General features: G+C 39.3%; 3 protein-coding genes across 4 annotated transcripts in view; 1 reads left to right on the top strand and 2 right to left on the bottom strand.

The window, feature by feature from the left end:
* Chrac-14 (DNA polymerase epsilon subunit 3 Chrac-14) overlaps nt 1–18,623 on the bottom strand; it is a 115,452-nt gene that overhangs the window by 11,055 nt on the left and 85,774 nt on the right. The window lies entirely within an intron of this gene.
* Nucleotides 2,238–4,081, top strand: phr (photorepair). The gene is made up of 3 exons (XM_065219502.1): nt 2,238–2,296; nt 2,388–2,767; nt 2,833–4,081. Exons 2-3 carry the CDS (start codon nt 2,398–2,400, stop codon nt 3,981–3,983), a joined length of 1,521 nt encoding a protein of 506 aa, XP_065075574.1. The 5' UTR covers nt 2,238–2,296; nt 2,388–2,397; the 3' UTR covers nt 3,984–4,081.
* Nucleotides 13,581–17,817, bottom strand: LOC135699277 (E3 ubiquitin-protein ligase LRSAM1-like). 2 transcript variants are annotated; one of them, XM_065219478.1, is made up of 9 exons: nt 17,636–17,817; nt 17,161–17,441; nt 16,822–17,064; nt 16,106–16,745; nt 15,560–16,047; nt 15,419–15,499; nt 14,866–15,357; nt 14,668–14,809; nt 13,581–14,602 (listed from the first exon to the last, which is right to left on the bottom strand). In XM_065219478.1, exons 2-8 carry the CDS (start codon nt 17,287–17,289, stop codon nt 14,687–14,689), a joined length of 2,196 nt encoding a protein of 731 aa, XP_065075550.1. In that variant the 5' UTR covers nt 17,290–17,441; nt 17,636–17,817; the 3' UTR covers nt 13,581–14,602; nt 14,668–14,686. The 2 variants fall into 2 exon arrangements, with proteins under 2 accessions (XP_065075550.1, XP_065075551.1); XM_065219479.1 differs by lacking the exon at nt 17,636–17,817 and having other exon boundaries at nt 17,161–17,618.

The following is an 18,623-nucleotide window of genomic DNA, read 5'->3' as shown; positions in this document are numbered from 1 at the left end:
GGAAAACAAGATCGACGGAAAAAACAAACCAAAGAAAAAAAAAAAAATATCATCATCCTTGGCAAACAAGTCAACTCCGTATGTTAAAGTCTTCCAAAAGAGCCGCGCTAAGAAAATACACCAAGTACCACACCCTACAACTCAAGGACCATTATGCGAGGATCAATCATGCGTATCAACGAACCAGTCACCAATGTTATCGGCGTTATCAACGAGATGTTCAACGGAAGCTTCGATCTCACCCGAAAACTTTTTGGAATTATGTGAATGAGCTACGAAAGGAGTCTGGCCTTCCATCGACTATGGTACTGAACGGTGAAGAAGCTTGCTCCCACAGGAAATTTGCCGTCTGTTCTCAATCAAGTTTGCGAGTGTATCTCGGATGAGAACCTACCTGACGAGCACGTTTCTCTAGCAGCCAGTAATGTTCCAATGTCTGGTAAATCTTTGGCAGCTATCAACATCGACCTCGCTATGATAACTAGGGCGGCTTCGCAACTGAAGTCTTCATTTAAGCCTGGACCTGACGGAGTTCCTTCCGTCATTCTCAAGCAGGTGTTTCCTTCCTGCTGGAAATCAGCTGAGATGTTTCGAGTGCATAAGAAGGGATGCAAAAGAAACATCGACAACTATCGCGGCATCACATCGTTGTGTGCCATATCTAAACTGTTCAAGTTGGTCGTTATGAAACCATTAGTATCTCACTTCAAGCAGCACTTGAGCGAAAACCAGCATGGTTTCATGGCTGGGCGGTCGACTACTTCCAACCTTGTGTGTCCCACCTCGTACATTACGTACATTAGCATAGAGGTAACTCCATAGAGGTAACTCTAAGACCACTGGGTCCCGAAGAAAATCATTATTATTTTTGGCTCACTCAGTACCAGAACAACGGTCCCAAGCAGTCCCAAGCTATTTCACTCACCCCTGCATGTTCTGCATGAATCCACACACCCCTGATGTTATCTGTCAAACTTTCATAGCGAATCAAAACAAACATAGTGTAGTAATAGAATTTCAACTAGAATAGGGTTCGTTAATCGTTTGCTTGGGACCAATAGGCTACTAAAGTGGTGAGCCAATTCAAAATCGTTAGTTTCGTATTGATTGTTGGTAACTCTATGTTTTTGGCTCACTCAGTACCAGAACAACGGTCCCAAGCTATTTCACTCACCCCTGCATGTTCTGCATGAATCCACACACCCCTGATGTTATCTGTCAAACTTTCATAGCGAATCAAAACAAACATAGTGTACACGAAAAGAAAATCAATTATTTAATTCATGTGTTTCACTTATACATTTTAGCCAAAGCATCAGCCTTATACATTCCATAAAACAAACCACATAGGTCCTATTAGAATGCATAAAAGGTATGTGTGACCGCTTATACATTTCATTTGACACATGATCTTTATTAACTTTTTGCAAGGCGTCTGCTTATTAGTTGACTTATACATTTAATGAATAATCAGCAATGGAAATTTGCCAAAAGGTATAAGGAGATTTCTATCCGTGTAGTAATAGAATTTCAACTAGAATAGGGTACATTAATCGTTTGCTTGGGACCAATAGGCTACTAAAGTGGTGAGCCAATTTAAATCGTTAGTTTCGTATTGATTGGGGTTAGGGTTCGCAATCAAGGTTGCTTTCCACTCACTTGCTATAAAAAATGATTTTCTGAATTTTGAAATCATTCGACGTTATAATGATATTTTGTACTTGTTAGATACAAGAAGTGGATGAAAGGCAAGTGTTTGACTCATAAAACCTGTCAATTTTGCTAACAGAGTGTTACAATAAGCGATTTCATGATTCGTGAGCGATTCACTCAGAGTGAGCGCTCGCGAGTCGTAAAATCGCTGATTGTGACTATCTGAAAGCGAATTTTAAAGGTTTGATGTGTCAAACACTTGCCTTTCAACCTCCTCTTGTATCTAGCAAGCGAGCTAACAAGTACAAAATATGATTATAACATCTAATAATTCCAAAATTCAAAAAATCATCTTTTTATAGCAAGTGAGTGGAAGCAAGCCTGTTCGCAATGATTAGTGAACAAACGCCTGAACTTTTTCGAGGATACCATGAGCGGTAAATGTGACGAACCCTTTTTCATGTTTTGTGTATCCTACTTTTCGATAAAGCGAGGCGCAAAACAATCTCGTGTTTATTGTATTTTTAATTAGCGTTGGTCGCAAATATTACTAAAGAAAATCAAGTTCTTCAAATCAATTTATGCACGTAGTTTTCAACGTTAGAAAAGCTTGTTCCACTAACCGAAACCTCCTTACCCTCTGGTAAGTTTGCATTCTTTAAGCGTACGAAAAGCGACTATAAACGAATTTCACAATTTGATTCAATCGAACATCCGGTGTGTTTACGCGTTAGTTTCAGAACCATGAAGAAAGCGTCTTCCTCGAAAGCGGATGGACCCGCCAACAAGAAACCCAAAGTCGAAGGCGGTCCAATCAAAGTGGATGATTTTGCGGAGAAATTCAAAACCACCCGCAAAGAAACGGCCAAGTCTATTCTGGATTTTGATTTCAAGAAAAAGCGCGTACGTATTCTTTCCGATACCAAGGAAGTGGAAGAAAACAAAAAGGGAGTCGTTTATTGGATGTCCCGTGATGCCCGGGTGCAGGACAACTGGGCTTTTCTGTTCGCACAAAAACTTGCCCTGAAGAACGAACTGCCGTTGCACGTTTGCTTCAGCTTGGTTCCGAAGTTTCTCGATGCCACCATTAGGCATTACAAATTCATGCTGAAAGGTATTACTGTAGTATTTGTGGAAACAATGTTGGTGGGCTATTTGGTTTATTCTTTTATGTTGCAGGACTTGAAGAAGTATCAAAAGAATGTCAATCTCTGGATATCAACTTCCACATGCTGACTGGGATGGCTAAAGATACCATTCCGAAGTTTGTGAAGACACACAAGATTGGAGCCGTGGTATGTGATTTTAGTCCACTGCGAGTTCCGATGCAATGGGTTGAAGATGTTCGTAAATCACTGCCAGCCGAAATACCGCTCTGCCAGGTGGATGCCCATAATATCGTTCCACTGTGGGTGACATCTGAAAAACAAGAATATGCAGCGCGAACGATCCGTAACAAGGTGAATGGCAATCTTAATACATATCTGACGCAATTTCCACCGGTGATCAAACACCCCCATAAGGCTTCCTTCAAAGCTGATCCAATTGATTGGACCAAGTTGTTGGATACAGTCGAGGTAGATAGAAGCGTAGATGAGGTTGCTTGGGCCACTCCGGGTTACACCGGAGGGCTTGGTGTCCTACAAAGCTTTGTCGAGAAGCGGTTGAGGAAGTTCAATGCTAAACGAAACGATCCTACCGAGGATGCTCTGTCGAATCTCTCCCCTTGGTTTCACTTTGGCCAAATATCCGTCCAGCGGTGCATTCTGACGGTTAAGAAGTACGGCAAAGGCTTCTCCGAGGGTGTAGCTGATTTTTGTGAAGAAGCGATTGTCCGTCGAGAGCTGTCCGATAACTTTTGTTTCTACAACAAAAACTATGACAGTTTGAAGGGCGCTTACGATTGGGCTCAGAAAACCTTGAATGACCACCGTAAAGATAAGCGTACGTATCTCTACAGTAGGGACCAGCTTGAGCAAGCGAAAACCCATGACGATTTGTGGAATTCGGCACAGATCCAGATGGTCAAGGAAGGTAAAATGCATGGCTTTTTGCGAATGTACTGGGCGAAGAAGATTCTCGAATGGACAAAAACTCCGGAGGAAGCTCTCGAGACGGCTATTTATTTGAACGATCGCTACCAGCTGGATGGCCGTGATCCTAATGGGTACGTTGGCTGCATGTGGTCCATTGCGGGCATCCACGATCAGGGATGGCGCGAGCGGGAAGTCTTTGGAAAGATTCGTTACATGAACTACGAAGGCTGCAAGCGGAAGTTCAATGTTGCTGCTTTCGTAGCTCGTTACGGTGGCAAGGTGTACAAGAAGTAGTGGGGTGTGTCGATCCGGCAGGAGGTAGATAGGCAGCCAATGCAAGCTGTAAGTACTTTTTTCGTCCATGTATTGATTATTATTTTTATATTTGTTCCTTATTAATACCTCGAAGGGATATATACCGAGATTACAACAGTACAAATTAATACACCGTAAAATCGATGTACACGTAGGAAAAGTGGTTTTCACTCATCCGAAAATTCCGGTGGTATTTAAAAAAAAAGGCTTCACTCAACATCCCAATCATTCTTTTTGGTATTCTTCACAACGACAGTAGAGCTTTCGTAAAATGATCAGCAGCAACGCTATCTCAAATCGATCACGTACTCAACGAGAACAATCGTAGCTCCACTAGGAAAGGAAGTTCCTAACCATCCTTTGGTTGTCACTGTTGATTATCATGTTCGGGATTTTGGCGACATTTCCACTGCCGATTACCAAACCGATCATCATTGACTTAGCATATGTTGGCAAAACATCTTTGCTCATGAGACATTGAGACAAGTCATGACAAGTCCCAAAAGAGGGGTTAAGGTATTGCCGTTGATATCGTATATAGGTTTTATATAGTAGGGGAAATTGCTCTAATGTTGGGCCCATCGGTAAAAAGGTGCTATTATATATTTTATCTAGATAAACGCGTCATTGGGACGGTACTAATGGATATTTTTGGTCGCTATTGAAAATTTAGTCGATTGCTGAATTTATGTATGGGCCTAAATTAGGGGCATTTAGGCCTACATTACATCCATTTCCTCTACCTGGCCGATTGTAAATATATTGATTTTTGACAAAATGACGCGCGTTTGAAAAAAATGGTCTGATTTTTAGGCAAAAATATAATAGGAGTCTTCACCTTGCCTCTACAGGCAAGTACAATCAATATATTGACTATTCACTACCTGATGCCGATCAATTCAGCAATTCGGACTATATTAGTCATTGTGATGATGCCTCTGTAACTCCCAATCCTGGGAACCCGGAACGCGCCGTAGAAAGCCCCATGGAACCCCCAATCCCTCCGTCTCAGTCCTGCCATCAGCAGACTTCGTTCATCATAGTCGTTGCGAACCTGCTGTCGGTGGGGTCTTTCAACCCACTCACTATGGCGAGTATCCAATGAGACTTGATGATGGTCAGTTATTGCCTGATGTATCTGTGATTTTCAGGGAGAGCAGTCGTTCGATTCCTTGCCGCAAGCAGGACGTCGTGATCTTCTACTAAAACGCCGGTGGAATGAATTCTGATGTTAAAGAGTACCGCCTAGCTTTATCGGATTGTTGCTACGATGTAATTGTCCTGTCAAAACGTGGTGGCTCGATTATCGAACGCTTTCCAGTTAAGTCTTCGGTCCTGACTACGAGGTCTTTCGTTGCGGAATCCTAACAACAGCTGTAAATCTACTGGTGGAGGTGTCCTTGTAGTCCGTGGCGGGTTGGAGGCAAAGGCGATCGAGAAGGATTCATGGAACCAGTGGCGTAGCCCTAACCTCAATCTACCTGTTCAACAACTCTAAAAACGTAAACAAACAAAACAATATTGGTTTCAATGGATAAAAATCAGTGAAACTAGAAGACCCTATGCCTTTTGAAACTGATTTGAATGTAAACATGACCCTAAATAACGTTTTCAAAGTTGTTGAACAGGTAAAAAGTGAGGTTACGCGACGCCACTGCATGGAACTATGTGGAGCAGGTTTGGACAGCCATCAATCTGGGTGATCGCACACTACTACTATGCGCTCTGTACATTCCACCTGATCGAGTCCGGGACAATGAACTCATCGATACTCACTGTCGGTCAGTTTTCACAGTTATCGTAAGTGCCACTCCAGTTGATGAGATATTAATTTTTGGTGACTTATCTGCCAGGCGTTTCGTGGAGTCCATCTCATAGCGGATTCCTGTACCCAGATCCTGATAGCTCTACATTTCACGCAGGAGCTATTAGCCTTCTCGACAACTACAGCGCAGCGACGCTTTCTCAAATTAACCATGTAGTTAACAAAAATGATCGTAGTTTGGACCTCTGCTTCGTGAGCACACAGGACAGGGCTCCATTAATTTGCTCGGCTCCTTGTGCACTAACTAAGCCAGTTTCACATCACCCTCCTCTAATTGTCACTGTTGAGGACAAACTCGTGCGTGATTTCGACGATTATCCTGCTACGGTTTCTTATGACTTCCGTAAAGCTGACCACCGTAGCATCATAGATGTATTGTCTAGCATGGTATGGGAGAACATCCTTGATCCAGATGACGTTGAGGCTGCAGCGCAAACCTTTTCACATGTCTTGGTATATGTCATTGACAGACACGTCCCGGAAAGAACTCACCACAAAGTGTCTCACCCTCCCTGGCAGACGAGAGAGCTACGTAGGTTGAAGTCAATCAAAAGAGCAGCATTGAGAAGATTTACGAAGCATCGCACGCTTCCTTTGAAACTACATTATGTGAGGCTGAATCACATGTACCAGCGAGTCAGTCGTGAATGCTTTTCAAGTTTCCAACGAGGCATCCAGCGCAAACTTAAGCTACACTCGAAATCATTTTGGAGCTACGTGAACGAGCAACGCAGGGAATCCAGGGCTCCCATCGTCTATGGAATTCAATGGAGAAGTTGCTGCCACCGTTCAGTATATATGTCGCCTTTTTTCCGACAAGTTTGCCAGTGTACCTATTCACTAATGAGATACTAACTGACGACCATATTAAGCTGGCTGCCAGGAACGTTCCAGTAAATGATCAAACGCCGCGACTCTGCTCAAGTCATCCTTCAATCCTGGACCTGATGGAGTTCCATCTGTATTTTTGAAGAGACATATTGCTAACTTGTTAATTCCGCTTCGTCGCCTGTTCCTAATGTCTCTCTCCAGTGGCATATTCCATCTTGCTGGAACTATGCGCACATGTTTCCCGTCCACAAAAAAAAGGAAGGAAGCGAGCTGTGGATAACTATCGAGGAATTACATCGTTAAGTGCCGTTTCGAAGCTATTCGAGCTAGTGATTATGGAACCGTTGCTGTCCCATTGCAAGCAGTATTTGAGTGCTGATCAACATGGGCTTACTGTCAGCCTCTCTAAAACCACAAATCTGCTGTGTCTCACATCGTATATAACCGAAAGCATGTCGGATCGGGTTCAAACGGACGTTATTTATTCAGACCTATCCGCAGCATTCGACAAGTTTTGAACCATGCTATTGCGATTTCTAAACTCGGCAGGCTCGGTGTATGCGGTAACCTTCTGAGTTGGTTTCGATCATATCTTACCGGTCGGCAACTAAAGGTTGCCATAGGAGATTGAAGATCAGCAAGCTTCTTCGCCACATCAGGTATCCCTCAGAGAAGCCACATGGGACCCTTAACTTTTATACTTTCTTCAACGTCAGCTGAATGTATTCGCTAGTTGGTGCAGGTTAAACAGAATGGTAGTGAACCCAGCCAAATGGGCCGCTATTACGTTCTCACGAAAACAACAACCGATAATATTCAGTTATGACCTGCTTGGCTCGACAATCGAACGCATGAATCAGATGAAAGACTTGGGTGTGATCTTGGATTCTCAGCTTTCATTCAAGCAACACATTGCATATCCAGGGCTGGTAGCGAATCACTTTTTAGTGACTTGGTCACTTTTTTCAAGCCAGTCACTAAAAAGTCTCTTTTTTAAGGCCAAGTCACTAAACTCACTTCTTCTTGTAATCAGTCACTATTTTCAACTTTTTTAGCGTGTATTTATTTTAAGATTGATCATTCTTTGCTTTGTGACGTTTAATCGTCGTTCTCTATCTACAGGGTGTCTACTCATCTTTCTAAATAAAATTACCTGAGTTTTCCAGAACTTGAACGGATAAATTCCAGGCTTATAATAAGAAAGCTATTTTTTAAATGCGTTAAAAATATGCTTTTTTTGTAGATCAAAACAATAGCAATTTACCCAAACGTTTTCAAAAGATGGCAATCAGTTTTAAAGAAACAGCTTTACAATCAAATCCATTGAATGCTGAAGTTTAACACTTACTTAATATCTCACTTTATAAACTTAAAAAAAAACTTACTTAATTTGAGTAAGTCCAAGATCTAAAATTATTCAATATCTTGAAGTTTCGCATTCTATGTACAAGTTCAAGATATTGAAAATTTTCAAAGTGCCAGAATCAAGAAAAAAAAAAGATTTATATCAAGTTCGTAATTAATTTTATTAAAGATTAGAAATCTTCAATGCAGTCCCATTAACTTCACAATAATGGCAGGAACTTTCGAGAAGTTCTGAGTAATGAAAATAAATGCTGAGAATTTCAGTAAAGCTCCATAAAATAAGGGAAGTTAATACGCTGAAAATATGGCAAACTTACTGGAAACTTCAAAAACCTCAAAGCGGTTCTTCTAGCATCCGAAAATTTTCAGGAACTTTTATGAAGTTCCTAGAATTTCAGAGAACTTCACATGTGTCAAGCGATCTTGAAAAATATAGAAAACACGATTTTTAAGAAGTTCTAAGTACCTCAAAAAACTAGTTCTAGAGATCTTTGGGGAATTTCAGATCTTAAGAGCAGTTTCCGTAGCTTTAGTCCAGACTTTTGGAGCAGTTTAAAGATCTATAATCGTAAATTTAGACAAATTTAGGATAGTTCCATGATGTGCTGAAAAAAAATCGAGAACCCTTAAGATGTTCCGATTCAGGGATATACAGAGGCCTTCAGAAAAATTATGAAAACTTCAGAAATATTTCAGGAACTTCACAGAAGCCCAAAGCATTTCAGGGAAATTTAAAGGTATTTACGGGAATTCTATTAAGTTCCGAGCAGAACTGAGATCCTCAATAGAATTTAGAGCTTTAGGGAAGCTTCGAGAACATCAAGACAGATTAGAGAATCAAAGGGCAGTTCAAATTATTTCAAGGAATTGTAGAAACCTTAAAGAAGTTTCGAGAAACTCAAAGAATACCCGGAAACTTCAGCAAAGCTCCGAGAGAATTTCTGGAACGTAATAAAAATTATATTAACATCCGGAAAACGTGACAGTATTTTAAGGGTGTTATATCATGGAGATTTCAATAATTTAAAAAAATGCGAAAATTTAGCTTAGTTGATTAGAGAACATCAACGAAGTTCCTTAAAAAAAATGCGACAACTTTTAGCAAGCTTCAAGTAAATCCAGAGAACTTCTAATAAATTTAGATATTTTTAGATGGTTTCATGATATTCAGCGAAATATCGAGTACTTCGAGGACGATCATATAGCTTCAGAATAATCCCATTAACTTAAGCAAATTTGAAGTGACTTACGGAGTACCGTGGAATTATGGGGTATTCCAAGAATTCTATGATTGATCCGAAATCGTCAGAAGCGCCAGGGAATTATGAATAAATATCAGAAAATTTGAAGGAGTATCAAACAAATTTAGAGAACTTCAGGTAAGCATAGATAAGTTCAGGGAAAATAAGTGAGCGTTTATAATTATTATAATACTTACAAAAAATTGCCGAAACTTCAAGGCAACTCATTTAATTTCAGTAACATTGCGGGTTCTTAAAAAATACTGATAAATTCAGGGCAGTCTAGAGAACTTTGATTAAATTCAATAATCATTTAGGCAGTTTTAATACCACCAGTCTAGACTATTGAAAAAGTTTTAAAGTAAAGCCAATAATTTACGGGAAGTTTATTGAACTTCAGAAAAATCTTGAGAACTTCAGAGAAAATCATAGAACTATATTAATTATGTCGTTCTAATTCCATAAAAATTGCAAGAGCACAAAAGTTCCAGAAGTTTAGAAAAACTTTGAAATCTTCACAGAAGGACAGTGATCTTCAGAAACATTTCGAGAACTTCATAGAAATCTATGGAGCTTAAGAGGATATCCGCGAACTTCAGGAATTCATTATGAACATAAGCAAAATGCGGGAGCATTTTAAACAAGTTTAGTAAGCTTCGAAAATTGAAAGAATTTCAGTGGAGGTCAGTGCCACTAGTTTCAGAAAATTAGTGAAAATTTAAGGCAGTTCCCAGATTTTCAGATAACTTCAGATACGTCAAAAATGTAATTAAGGTCTTCCCATGAGTTTAGAAGTTCAGTGAAGCTTAAAATTTTTTAAACCTTGGAAAAGTTTTGAGAATTTCAGAAAAGAACAGAGAACCTCAGAGCAGCTCTGTTAACATTAGAGAAGTCACATAAATTTTAAAGAAGTTTAGAGAACTTCAGCGAATTGTTAAACCTTTAAAAGAGATCTATAATAGTTTTGAAATTGAGGAAACTTTAAAGAAAAATTGAGGAAACTTTAGGAAAGTTTAAGAATGTAATGAGAAGTATTGTGAGCATCAGGCTAGTTTCTCAAACAAAAAAAGAAATGCAAAGCAGTTTCATTAACTTCAGGACAAATTTGGGAACTTTCAAGTAGTTCTGAAGACCTCAGAATAGTCCATTCTGATTTTCATTGAAATATACCTACTTACCTACTTATTATTGGAGGTTAACCTGAAAAGACTGGAATCGGAGGCTCAGTGAAGTAATACGCAAACACATTTGTTAAGTTGCTCGGTACAAGAAAGAATGATTTTTTATTCAGTTGATCGTTACAGCGGAAGTAGTTCTGTCAAATAAGAAAGAGTTGCCAGATTGGCAGATAGAAATGAAGCGTTGCTGTATGAACCGAGGGGTTCAACACTTATAAATATTTACTTTTAGTTTTCCTCGGAAATATCTTGACTACTAAGAATTTTCATTCAAATTTGCGTTCAATTCAATTCAGTGTTTCTTGAAATTCTACTCAAAACTATCAAGCTTCACAATCTAAAATTCCTCAGGATTACCTTGAAAGCAGATTGAGGTCCTAAGAAATTATAATAAAATTCCACATGCTTTTAAAACTTGATTCTTGAAAATTTCTTAAAGTATTATCGCTTTTAAGTCCAAAACTAGTTCAAATTTAATTTTTTTTAGGAAAAATGCATGTTCAAAAACAAAACAAAAAAAAAAATTCAATTCTCGGTTTTTTTTAATTTATTTGTTATTAAAGAATAATCCACTCCATCCATGTTCAAAGTGTGAATGAAAATAACGAAAAAACGAGAAATGCTTGTATAGGGGTTTTGATCTAATTTCCGTCCTACTAAGGACATCGCGCACTTTGCCACGCTTTTTGGAAAGGGTTTGAACAAAACATGGAATGTTTTCATCAAAGATAACTTCTAAATTTATCCACCTTTCCATACGTACCGTTGGATTTGATAAAGAGTCAAACAATGTTGAGATATTATTAAAAATCTAACACTGTTTCTTGCTTCTAAATTCGTCCTACGCGTTTCAATTCCGTCCAAACGCATTGAAACGCCATTAGATTTCCTTCGTCCTACGGATAAACGGAGAAAAAGGGGATGCGCTAGGAGCGCTTCTTTTGTTGTGAGAACAATGAGCGTAAATATGCATACAATGCGCTCTAATAGGATTTATGTTGTAGCTAATAAACTAACGCATCGGAACAAACGTATTATTGTTTTGTGCATTGTGAAATCATTGATATTATTGATGATTTCTGCTCAATAGAACGGAAATGGGCGATTACGACGATGTAGTGCTCTTCCCTATTCAAATTAATTCTTTTCTTTAAAATATCCTTAGTAATAAAATTATTAAATTCTCTGAGCCTTCCAGGTATTTTAAGGAAAAATAAAATTTCCTGAGGATTCCCGGTTTTCCAGGTTTTAGCAGTTATTACCGTGGGTTTGGTCATAAACTTTCTATTGGATCGTACATAAGTGTTTATGAGATATTTATTGAATAAGTCTAAAACATCAAACATTTATTTGGTGTGCCATCAGAAAAACTACTTTTCTTCTCTTAGGTCACTTTTTAGTCACTATTTTTACAACTATAAGTCACTATTTGGTCACTTATTTCTTCAACATGGTCACTAAAATCACTATTTTTGACAGCAGTGATCGCTACCAGCCCTGCATATGTTGTTGATAAGGCGTTTAGGATAGCTAAAAACTTCACTTATATCTACTGTTTGAAATCGCTCTTTTGTTCGCTTGTTCGATCGACGCTTGAGTACTGTTCAGCGGTTTGGAACCCAGACTTCAACAACGGTGCCGAGAGAATTGAATCTGTTCAACGTCGCTTCTTTCGTTTTGCGTTGCGTAGATTGCCTTGGAATGATCCGTTTTGAATACTCAGTTACGAAAGCCGTTGTCAACTTATCGACCTAGAACTTTCTCCGGACTAGAAGAGACACAAGCAGGGCCCTAAGCGTGGCCGATATCCTGCAAGGAAGGACAGATTGCGAGGCTATCCTTAGGCAAATTGACCTGAATGTTCAACCCTAACCGCTTCGTAATAACCTTATGCTAATAGCGAATTCGTTTATTATTCAGTTCCAACCTGGATCGGGTATCAAGATTGGGCCTGCTTGTTTTCTGACAAACGTCAGTTCGATCGTTTGTTTTTAAAACCCAGCTCAGGTTGAGGTTCGCACTGACAAAAAGTTCGGTTTCGCACTGGGTTGGAACTGGTTCCAACCTCGATAATAAACGAATTCGCTATAAGACTGCCTCTACTTCGCACAAATTATGGAGCATACGGTGCGATTTGCGGACTGCAGAGAACATTCAACAGAGTTGCATCTGTTTTCGACTTTTATCTCTCCCGTAATGCGCTTCGTCGAAAGTTTTCTTCAGTTTTTCGCCGGCAGGAGTAACTGACTATAATATATATGTTTTTTAATGTTTTTTATGTTATGACCATGCTTGAATGTATTTTTACTATAGTTGATAAGGTTAACATCATTGGGGCTTCATCCAGCCTGTTGATGTAAAACAACAATAAAAACAATAATCAACTTTTATAAACAAAACGTTAATTATTCTTTCCTCGCCAATCGAACGCAAATTACCAGCATCATCTGATAGGGGAAACTTTCTTCAACCCAAACATGGCGTTAGTTTGCGTAGGCGAGCCACCGACAAACCGACATGAAACTGAAACTTAACTCTTGATCGAGAATCCATAACGGCCGATTCAAATGTTCAGCGATCCCATCTGTCAAAACCATAGAAATGTTTCATCTAGATACAAACAATTTGTCCGAAATAGATTAGACACGAACCAACTCATACATTTTATACGCGTGTTTGTGGCTAGGATAAACATTTTTCGCGAACAATTGTAAATTGTATGATGATTCATGTCGGTTTGTCGGTGGGCGAGCCTTGCGTCACGAGAAAAGGGTTTCCGAAGTTTTGTTCGCAATAGCTGATGTGCTCTTTTCTGTTGTTGGTCGTGATTTGCTCGGTTGGCCGCTATTTGACAGCTCAATTGGTTCCCGAGATTCTATCCGCTAGACTATGAATATAGCGACTATACTTAATAAGAGTAAAATCTGCTCACGACAAAGTTACAGCAGTTTGATTGAACTAATGGAAAAGATTATACGGTTATGTTCCGTTAGATGTCGCCACAAGCAGCCATAGCTGAAGCGTCACACACAATAGATCCGTTTGCGTTGCGTTGACGTAATTTTTTCTGATAACCCATGTGTTTAATGGGCCCATAAGTCATTCATTGTCATTACGATATTATAAAAACAAAACATTTTAAGTAAAAATATTCTTTATTTTATTCATAAAACATGTTAATACGTAAAACATAAATCTCAACGTATGATATAGCTTTTAAAAGGATAACAAATTGATTGCTAAATGTTTGTTAGTATAGTGATTACTGATACCTTTTTCACGATAGAAGTAGGTTGGGGTATTTGTTTTCGCTTGTCTTGAAAAGTTGGAAGTGTTGTTTTAGGTGAAAGCGGAAAGTACATAATATCTGCCTGTTTTTGGTCATCAAATCTAACAAAGAGTAGGTAGTGTTATGTAAGTATGTTCGATGGTTGTGGCTATTATAGCCGCATTATTATTGATGTGTAATTCAGTTATCATTTGCAACATTCTATCCTACCCCTTTCCGTTCGCTCTATTTGTTTGGTGACGACACATTTCCTTTTCCCCGAAAAAGGCACTATATAATGTATAATGTGTTGAATTCCATACTTTGCGTTTTGTGTCTTTGCTGAGCTTCTTGCAATGCATTATGTTTATCCTTGTTTCTTAGAGATGTCTAAATTTATGCTTAGAGTTTATTGACTGTATAGGGCTTAAAGCTAGTTCGTAATGCGTTTTTTAAGGTTTCAGTAGTCAACAGAGTTGAAATTGCAAACAACGTACTAAAACGAGTTTTTTGTTGTTGTTATCAGTTAGGATTAAAATCGACAGTCCGACACATGTAAATTCAACGATATTGACAAAAGTTTTCAAACGTACTTTTCAAATCCAAAATGTGCGACAAAAAATTTGACAATAGTGTTGATAGGATATGGAGAAATTTACTCACGCTGGGAATGAATAACTTTTGTAAAGATTAATGTAAAGTTCCGACAATGATTCGTGCTGTTGAATACGATTGATGTGTATAAACTTCTCTAATTGTAGATTTGGTTTAAAGTTCTTTTTTCAATATCTTCGTTCGAGATAAATACTTGTAGTTTATAGATGAACTGTTCGCCTCAGACAGAGTGCTACTGAAACGATTGCTTTGTGTCCTTTGGCTGACCTCCAAGTCTGTAAATATGTATTAATGTTTATTAGTTTTTAGTGGCATTTAATAGCAATTTTAGAATTGGTACCAGTTGTGGTGTTGTCAATTCAAGGCTGAATGACCTTAATTTTCCTTTCAATGTACGCACGACACATGGGACAATCATGTATACTGACATGGCAATCAGCACAGCAACACATATGGCCGCACGGTAGAAATATGACTTGGACCTGAAATATATTCTTGTATGAGTCAATTGTAAGAAACAGTTTCTAAGATTTGATACCATTTCCTCCAAACAAACAACGCATTCTGAAAATTGAACAGCGCCGCTGGCTGAAGACGGTTCTTCCGGCGGCGAGCTCGGAGGCACTGGTTCATGGTCTTCATCCAATGCTGGTCCTGTGGGTGTTGATGTTGATGGACTTAGATCTGCCTCCGGATATTCTATTCTACGATTCAGATAGTCGTAATAGTTGCTGATTGAAGTCAGGATGGCAGTTCGGTCAGCGGGATTTTGTACGCCGGCTTCAACTAAATCCAGCTCGCATACGCTGGCGAGTTCTTTGTCTCGGTTTTGCCAAATTTTAGACAGGAATGGTAAGCAATGAACGACGCCGTTTTCCAAGAACTGATAGCCCAGGATGGGATCCACCGAAGCAGTATCGCTGGTTATCTCCGCTGGTCGGTGGTCCAGCAGTTTTTGGTATTGCATTAGCCAGAAGTCGGTTTGCTCGCCTTCTTTCTGTTGTTCGATAATTTTGAGCGTGTCAAGAAGCTGAAAAGTGTTTTGATAAATGCGTATAGCTGACCAAATTTTCTATCCCCATAGCAGTTACCTGTTGTTTTCTTTGGTCCTGTTGTTTGAGCAAATCCATCAAAACGTACGTCAAGTTCATCCTTTGTTCCGTAAGATTATTCTACAAAATAAAATATGTTAGCCTTATGCGCTTGATAATAAGTTTGTTCAAAATCTTTACAATTTGGTCATCCTGGTTAGTTTTCTTCCGTTCAATTTCGTAGGTGGTTAAGGTGGCCAGTTGAGACTCAACGATGCGCACCTGTTCTACGAGACCCCACGTGCGGGAATCATTTCTGACGATTAGTGCCGACACGGCCGATTTTTGAATTTCTTCATCACAGTTGATTTGGTCGATAACCTCCTGCCGGTTGCGATCATAGTTCAAAAACACATTATTGAGAAGGTTGTTGGTCTCGTATTCCCGTTCCAGGATGTTCCGGGACGATTGATCACGTTGATTGTGGAAATTTTGAATAACGTTGATTTCGTTCTCGAGCAAGTCGGTCATAGCTGTAAGAACATCCTGCTTGCGAAGGTCATTTTGCTGATTACGGAGCTGCTCGAGTAGCCGTTCTTGTTCTTCGCGCTCACGCTCGAGGAATGCAGGATCTGGACCGTTTTTCAGCGATAGAAGATTATCGACCAGCTCGCTAGAGTGTTTCTCATCTATAAAATGGAAAATAATTGTAAGTTTGAACATACCAGAATCTTCTAAATTTATAACCTTTCAAAATATCGTTTATCAACCGTTGTCGTTCGGATTGTTTCTCCTCTTGTAGTCTGTTAACGTTAGTATCGTTTTGATTTTGCTGCTGAAGCAACTGCTGAAGTAGATCCTGCTTCTTCCTTTGCTGTTGTTCGTGCAATTTACTTTCGGCAAGGTAATCCTTCTCATAGGCCAATCGTTCATGTTCCAGCAACTTCTTTTCCTTCTCTTGTTTCTCCCGCGTTAATTCCGCTTGACGCATCTCATCTCGCTCGTTGGTGATGAAATTGATTGTGCTGGTCTTACTGCGAGTGTATGGGTCTGTAAAATCCTCCGGTGGTGACTGATGAATTATTTCACCGGTTGATAAATATTTTATGATTGCATAGGTGCCTCCGGCCACTACGTCTGCCGGTGGATCGGAGATGGTGCTTGGGTCGAGTACTATATCTACTAGATTATCACATGTTGCCAGTTGATTTGGCAGTTTGTCTAGGCGAACATTGCCGCAAATGTTCAGTATTCTAAGTAGGGGCATGAACGATAACTGCTCCAACGTGGTTAGATTGTTCACGGATACATCAAGCAGCTCCAGTTTCTTCAGTCGGTTGATTGTTACCGGGAGCTTCTCCAAACTGTTGTTCGATAGAAATAATTCCTGTTGAAAGATGTCCAAATTTCAGTGATTTTCTACACTCAAAACTTCATTAATTGTAATTCTACAAATCACTCACCCTGAGATTTTCCAACCTGTAGATCTCGTCCGGCAGTTTCTTGAATCGATTGTTGGACAGGTTCAGCGTCATCAACAATTGCAGATCCACCAGTGCTCCCCCGCCGTTCAGTGAGGTCAATTTGTTGTTAGACAACGAGAGTAGCTCCTTTCGAAGCACCTTGCACATAATAAATACTCCCGATGGCACATCTTTTAGATTGCAATCCTCCAGATCATAGATTGGTTCCGGTGTCTCTTTTGCCTGCACGTAAAATTTACAACACAAGAGAACCAAAAGTGTGTCAAACAAAAATCGATAAAAGTGTGACACATTGTGCCACAAAGGAGTAAAACCCACCAGGCACTGTTTTCGCTCTAAGCGAGGCTTGTAATCGACCGTGGTCTGCTGGTCGGTCGTCCTGTTCGGCATCTCGTTGTTCGATGAGGAAAAATTATCATTGCTTGAGGATGAAATGCGACAACCCATAAAAGGAAAGAAATCGCTTGAGCAACTCGAGCGCGCTATCGTCAACTGCTTTGTAGATGAATTGTTGGAAATATCCTGGAAACCTCCTCTGTAGCAATGCTAGGCGACTATCTGCTTACTAATCTGCTGCTACTAAACCATAATGCGCCCACCTAAATCGTATCAAATGGAGTACAACGCTTATTGACTCTAATTGGTTGGCAATGAGTAGTGCCGCAGGGATTACTGCAATGTTTTGATGGAGGTTTACTTCAACATTTACATATATTTCGCAACTACTGTTCAAGGAAAGTCCATTAGAACAATGAGTAATCGATGATTTTGTTTCCCAGTAATTCAATCGCACCTTCAAGGAATCTTTCAACTACACTACGACCCATATAGTAAACCATAATTGCGAACGTTATCTTCAGTCGTTTAACAAGTTTCTACCAAATGAGATAAAGATATTTTTCTTTTGACAAAAATTGAAATCGCACACAATACCAATGCAGTCACAATCACGAGCACAGTTGTTTTGAATCATTCTTCGTCTGAATTCTAAACACGTTAACTGGAAAGTACCGATTAAATCAGTATATTTTACTCATTTTATGATATTATTCCCAAATTTCAAAAAATGGGAATTTTCGAAAAATGAAAAGCGGGTAATTTTAAATCATTTTTGAAATTGCCTCTTGCAATAAAAATGGGTAAAAAGGACACAGTGTTTTGGGAGTTCACGGATTTAGCATGTACAATGTCCTGCAAATTGATCGGGCTAGTTTAATAATTTCCATTACAGTCAAACCGGAAAGTTAAGTGCTAGGGAAGATCAACACGGCATTCCTGGGTGCTGTCCAGAACCGATGTTATGAGGTAAGAATTAAAAAATTGAATTATGATGAAGTTTAGGCATGTATCCTAAAAAACCTACCGTCGCGTTTCAGCGGATATCTGTGGAAAATAAAAAGATAGTTATTTGTGCAGGAATACAAATCTGATGCCGATGATTGCCATCGTTTGCGGACCAATTCCAGGATATGTTGAGAACGCTCTTTCAACGAAAGGATTTCTTTATGCACCGATTGGTCAACGAATAGAGGCAACTTCTTTACCCTACAAAAAATACAACAATGTCTACAACTTATTGCTGCAACACTTGCATATTCCAGTACATTGGTTAATTCTAGTGTTTATGATTTGCTATTTGAGTATGTTTAACAAAGACTATGAAGTGTTTTAAGCTTTTACAAACGTTTAAATTCCTAATATTTGATGACAGTCAGCCCAGCCCAATGAAGCAAATAAAAAAAATCATTTCATGAGTTAAGCCACTTTTTTTTCAAAATGAG

This window comes from Ochlerotatus camptorhynchus, unplaced genomic scaffold, assembly GCF_037179485.1.
Source record: "Ochlerotatus camptorhynchus isolate MF236.1 unplaced genomic scaffold, CSIRO-AGI_Acam_v1.1 ptg000105l, whole genome shotgun sequence".
NCBI lineage: Eukaryota > Metazoa > Arthropoda > Insecta > Diptera > Culicidae > Ochlerotatus > Ochlerotatus camptorhynchus.
This window is presented reverse-complemented; position numbering and strand designations above follow the sequence as displayed.

Bases quoted from the DNA above. Each gene is read 5' to 3' on its own strand.
- phr (XM_065219502.1), top strand. From the start codon at position 2,398: ATGAAGAAAGCGTCTTCCTCGAAAGCGGATGGACCCGCCAACAAGAAA. The intron at 2,768-2,832 runs GTATTACTGTAG...TTTATGTTGCAG, and splicing joins TTACAAATTCATGCTGAAAG to GACTTGAAGAAGTATCAAAA.
- LOC135699277 (XM_065219478.1), bottom strand. From the start codon at position 17,289: ATGGGTTGTCGCATTTCATCCTCAAGCAATGATAATTTTTCCTCATCG. The intron at 16,048-16,105 runs GTTATAAATTTA...TCCATTTTATAG, and splicing joins GATAAACGATATTTTGAAAG to ATGAGAAACACTCTAGCGAG. The intron at 15,500-15,559 runs GTAAAGATTTTG...TTTATTTTGTAG, and splicing joins CTAACCAGGATGACCAAATT to AATAATCTTACGGAACAAAG.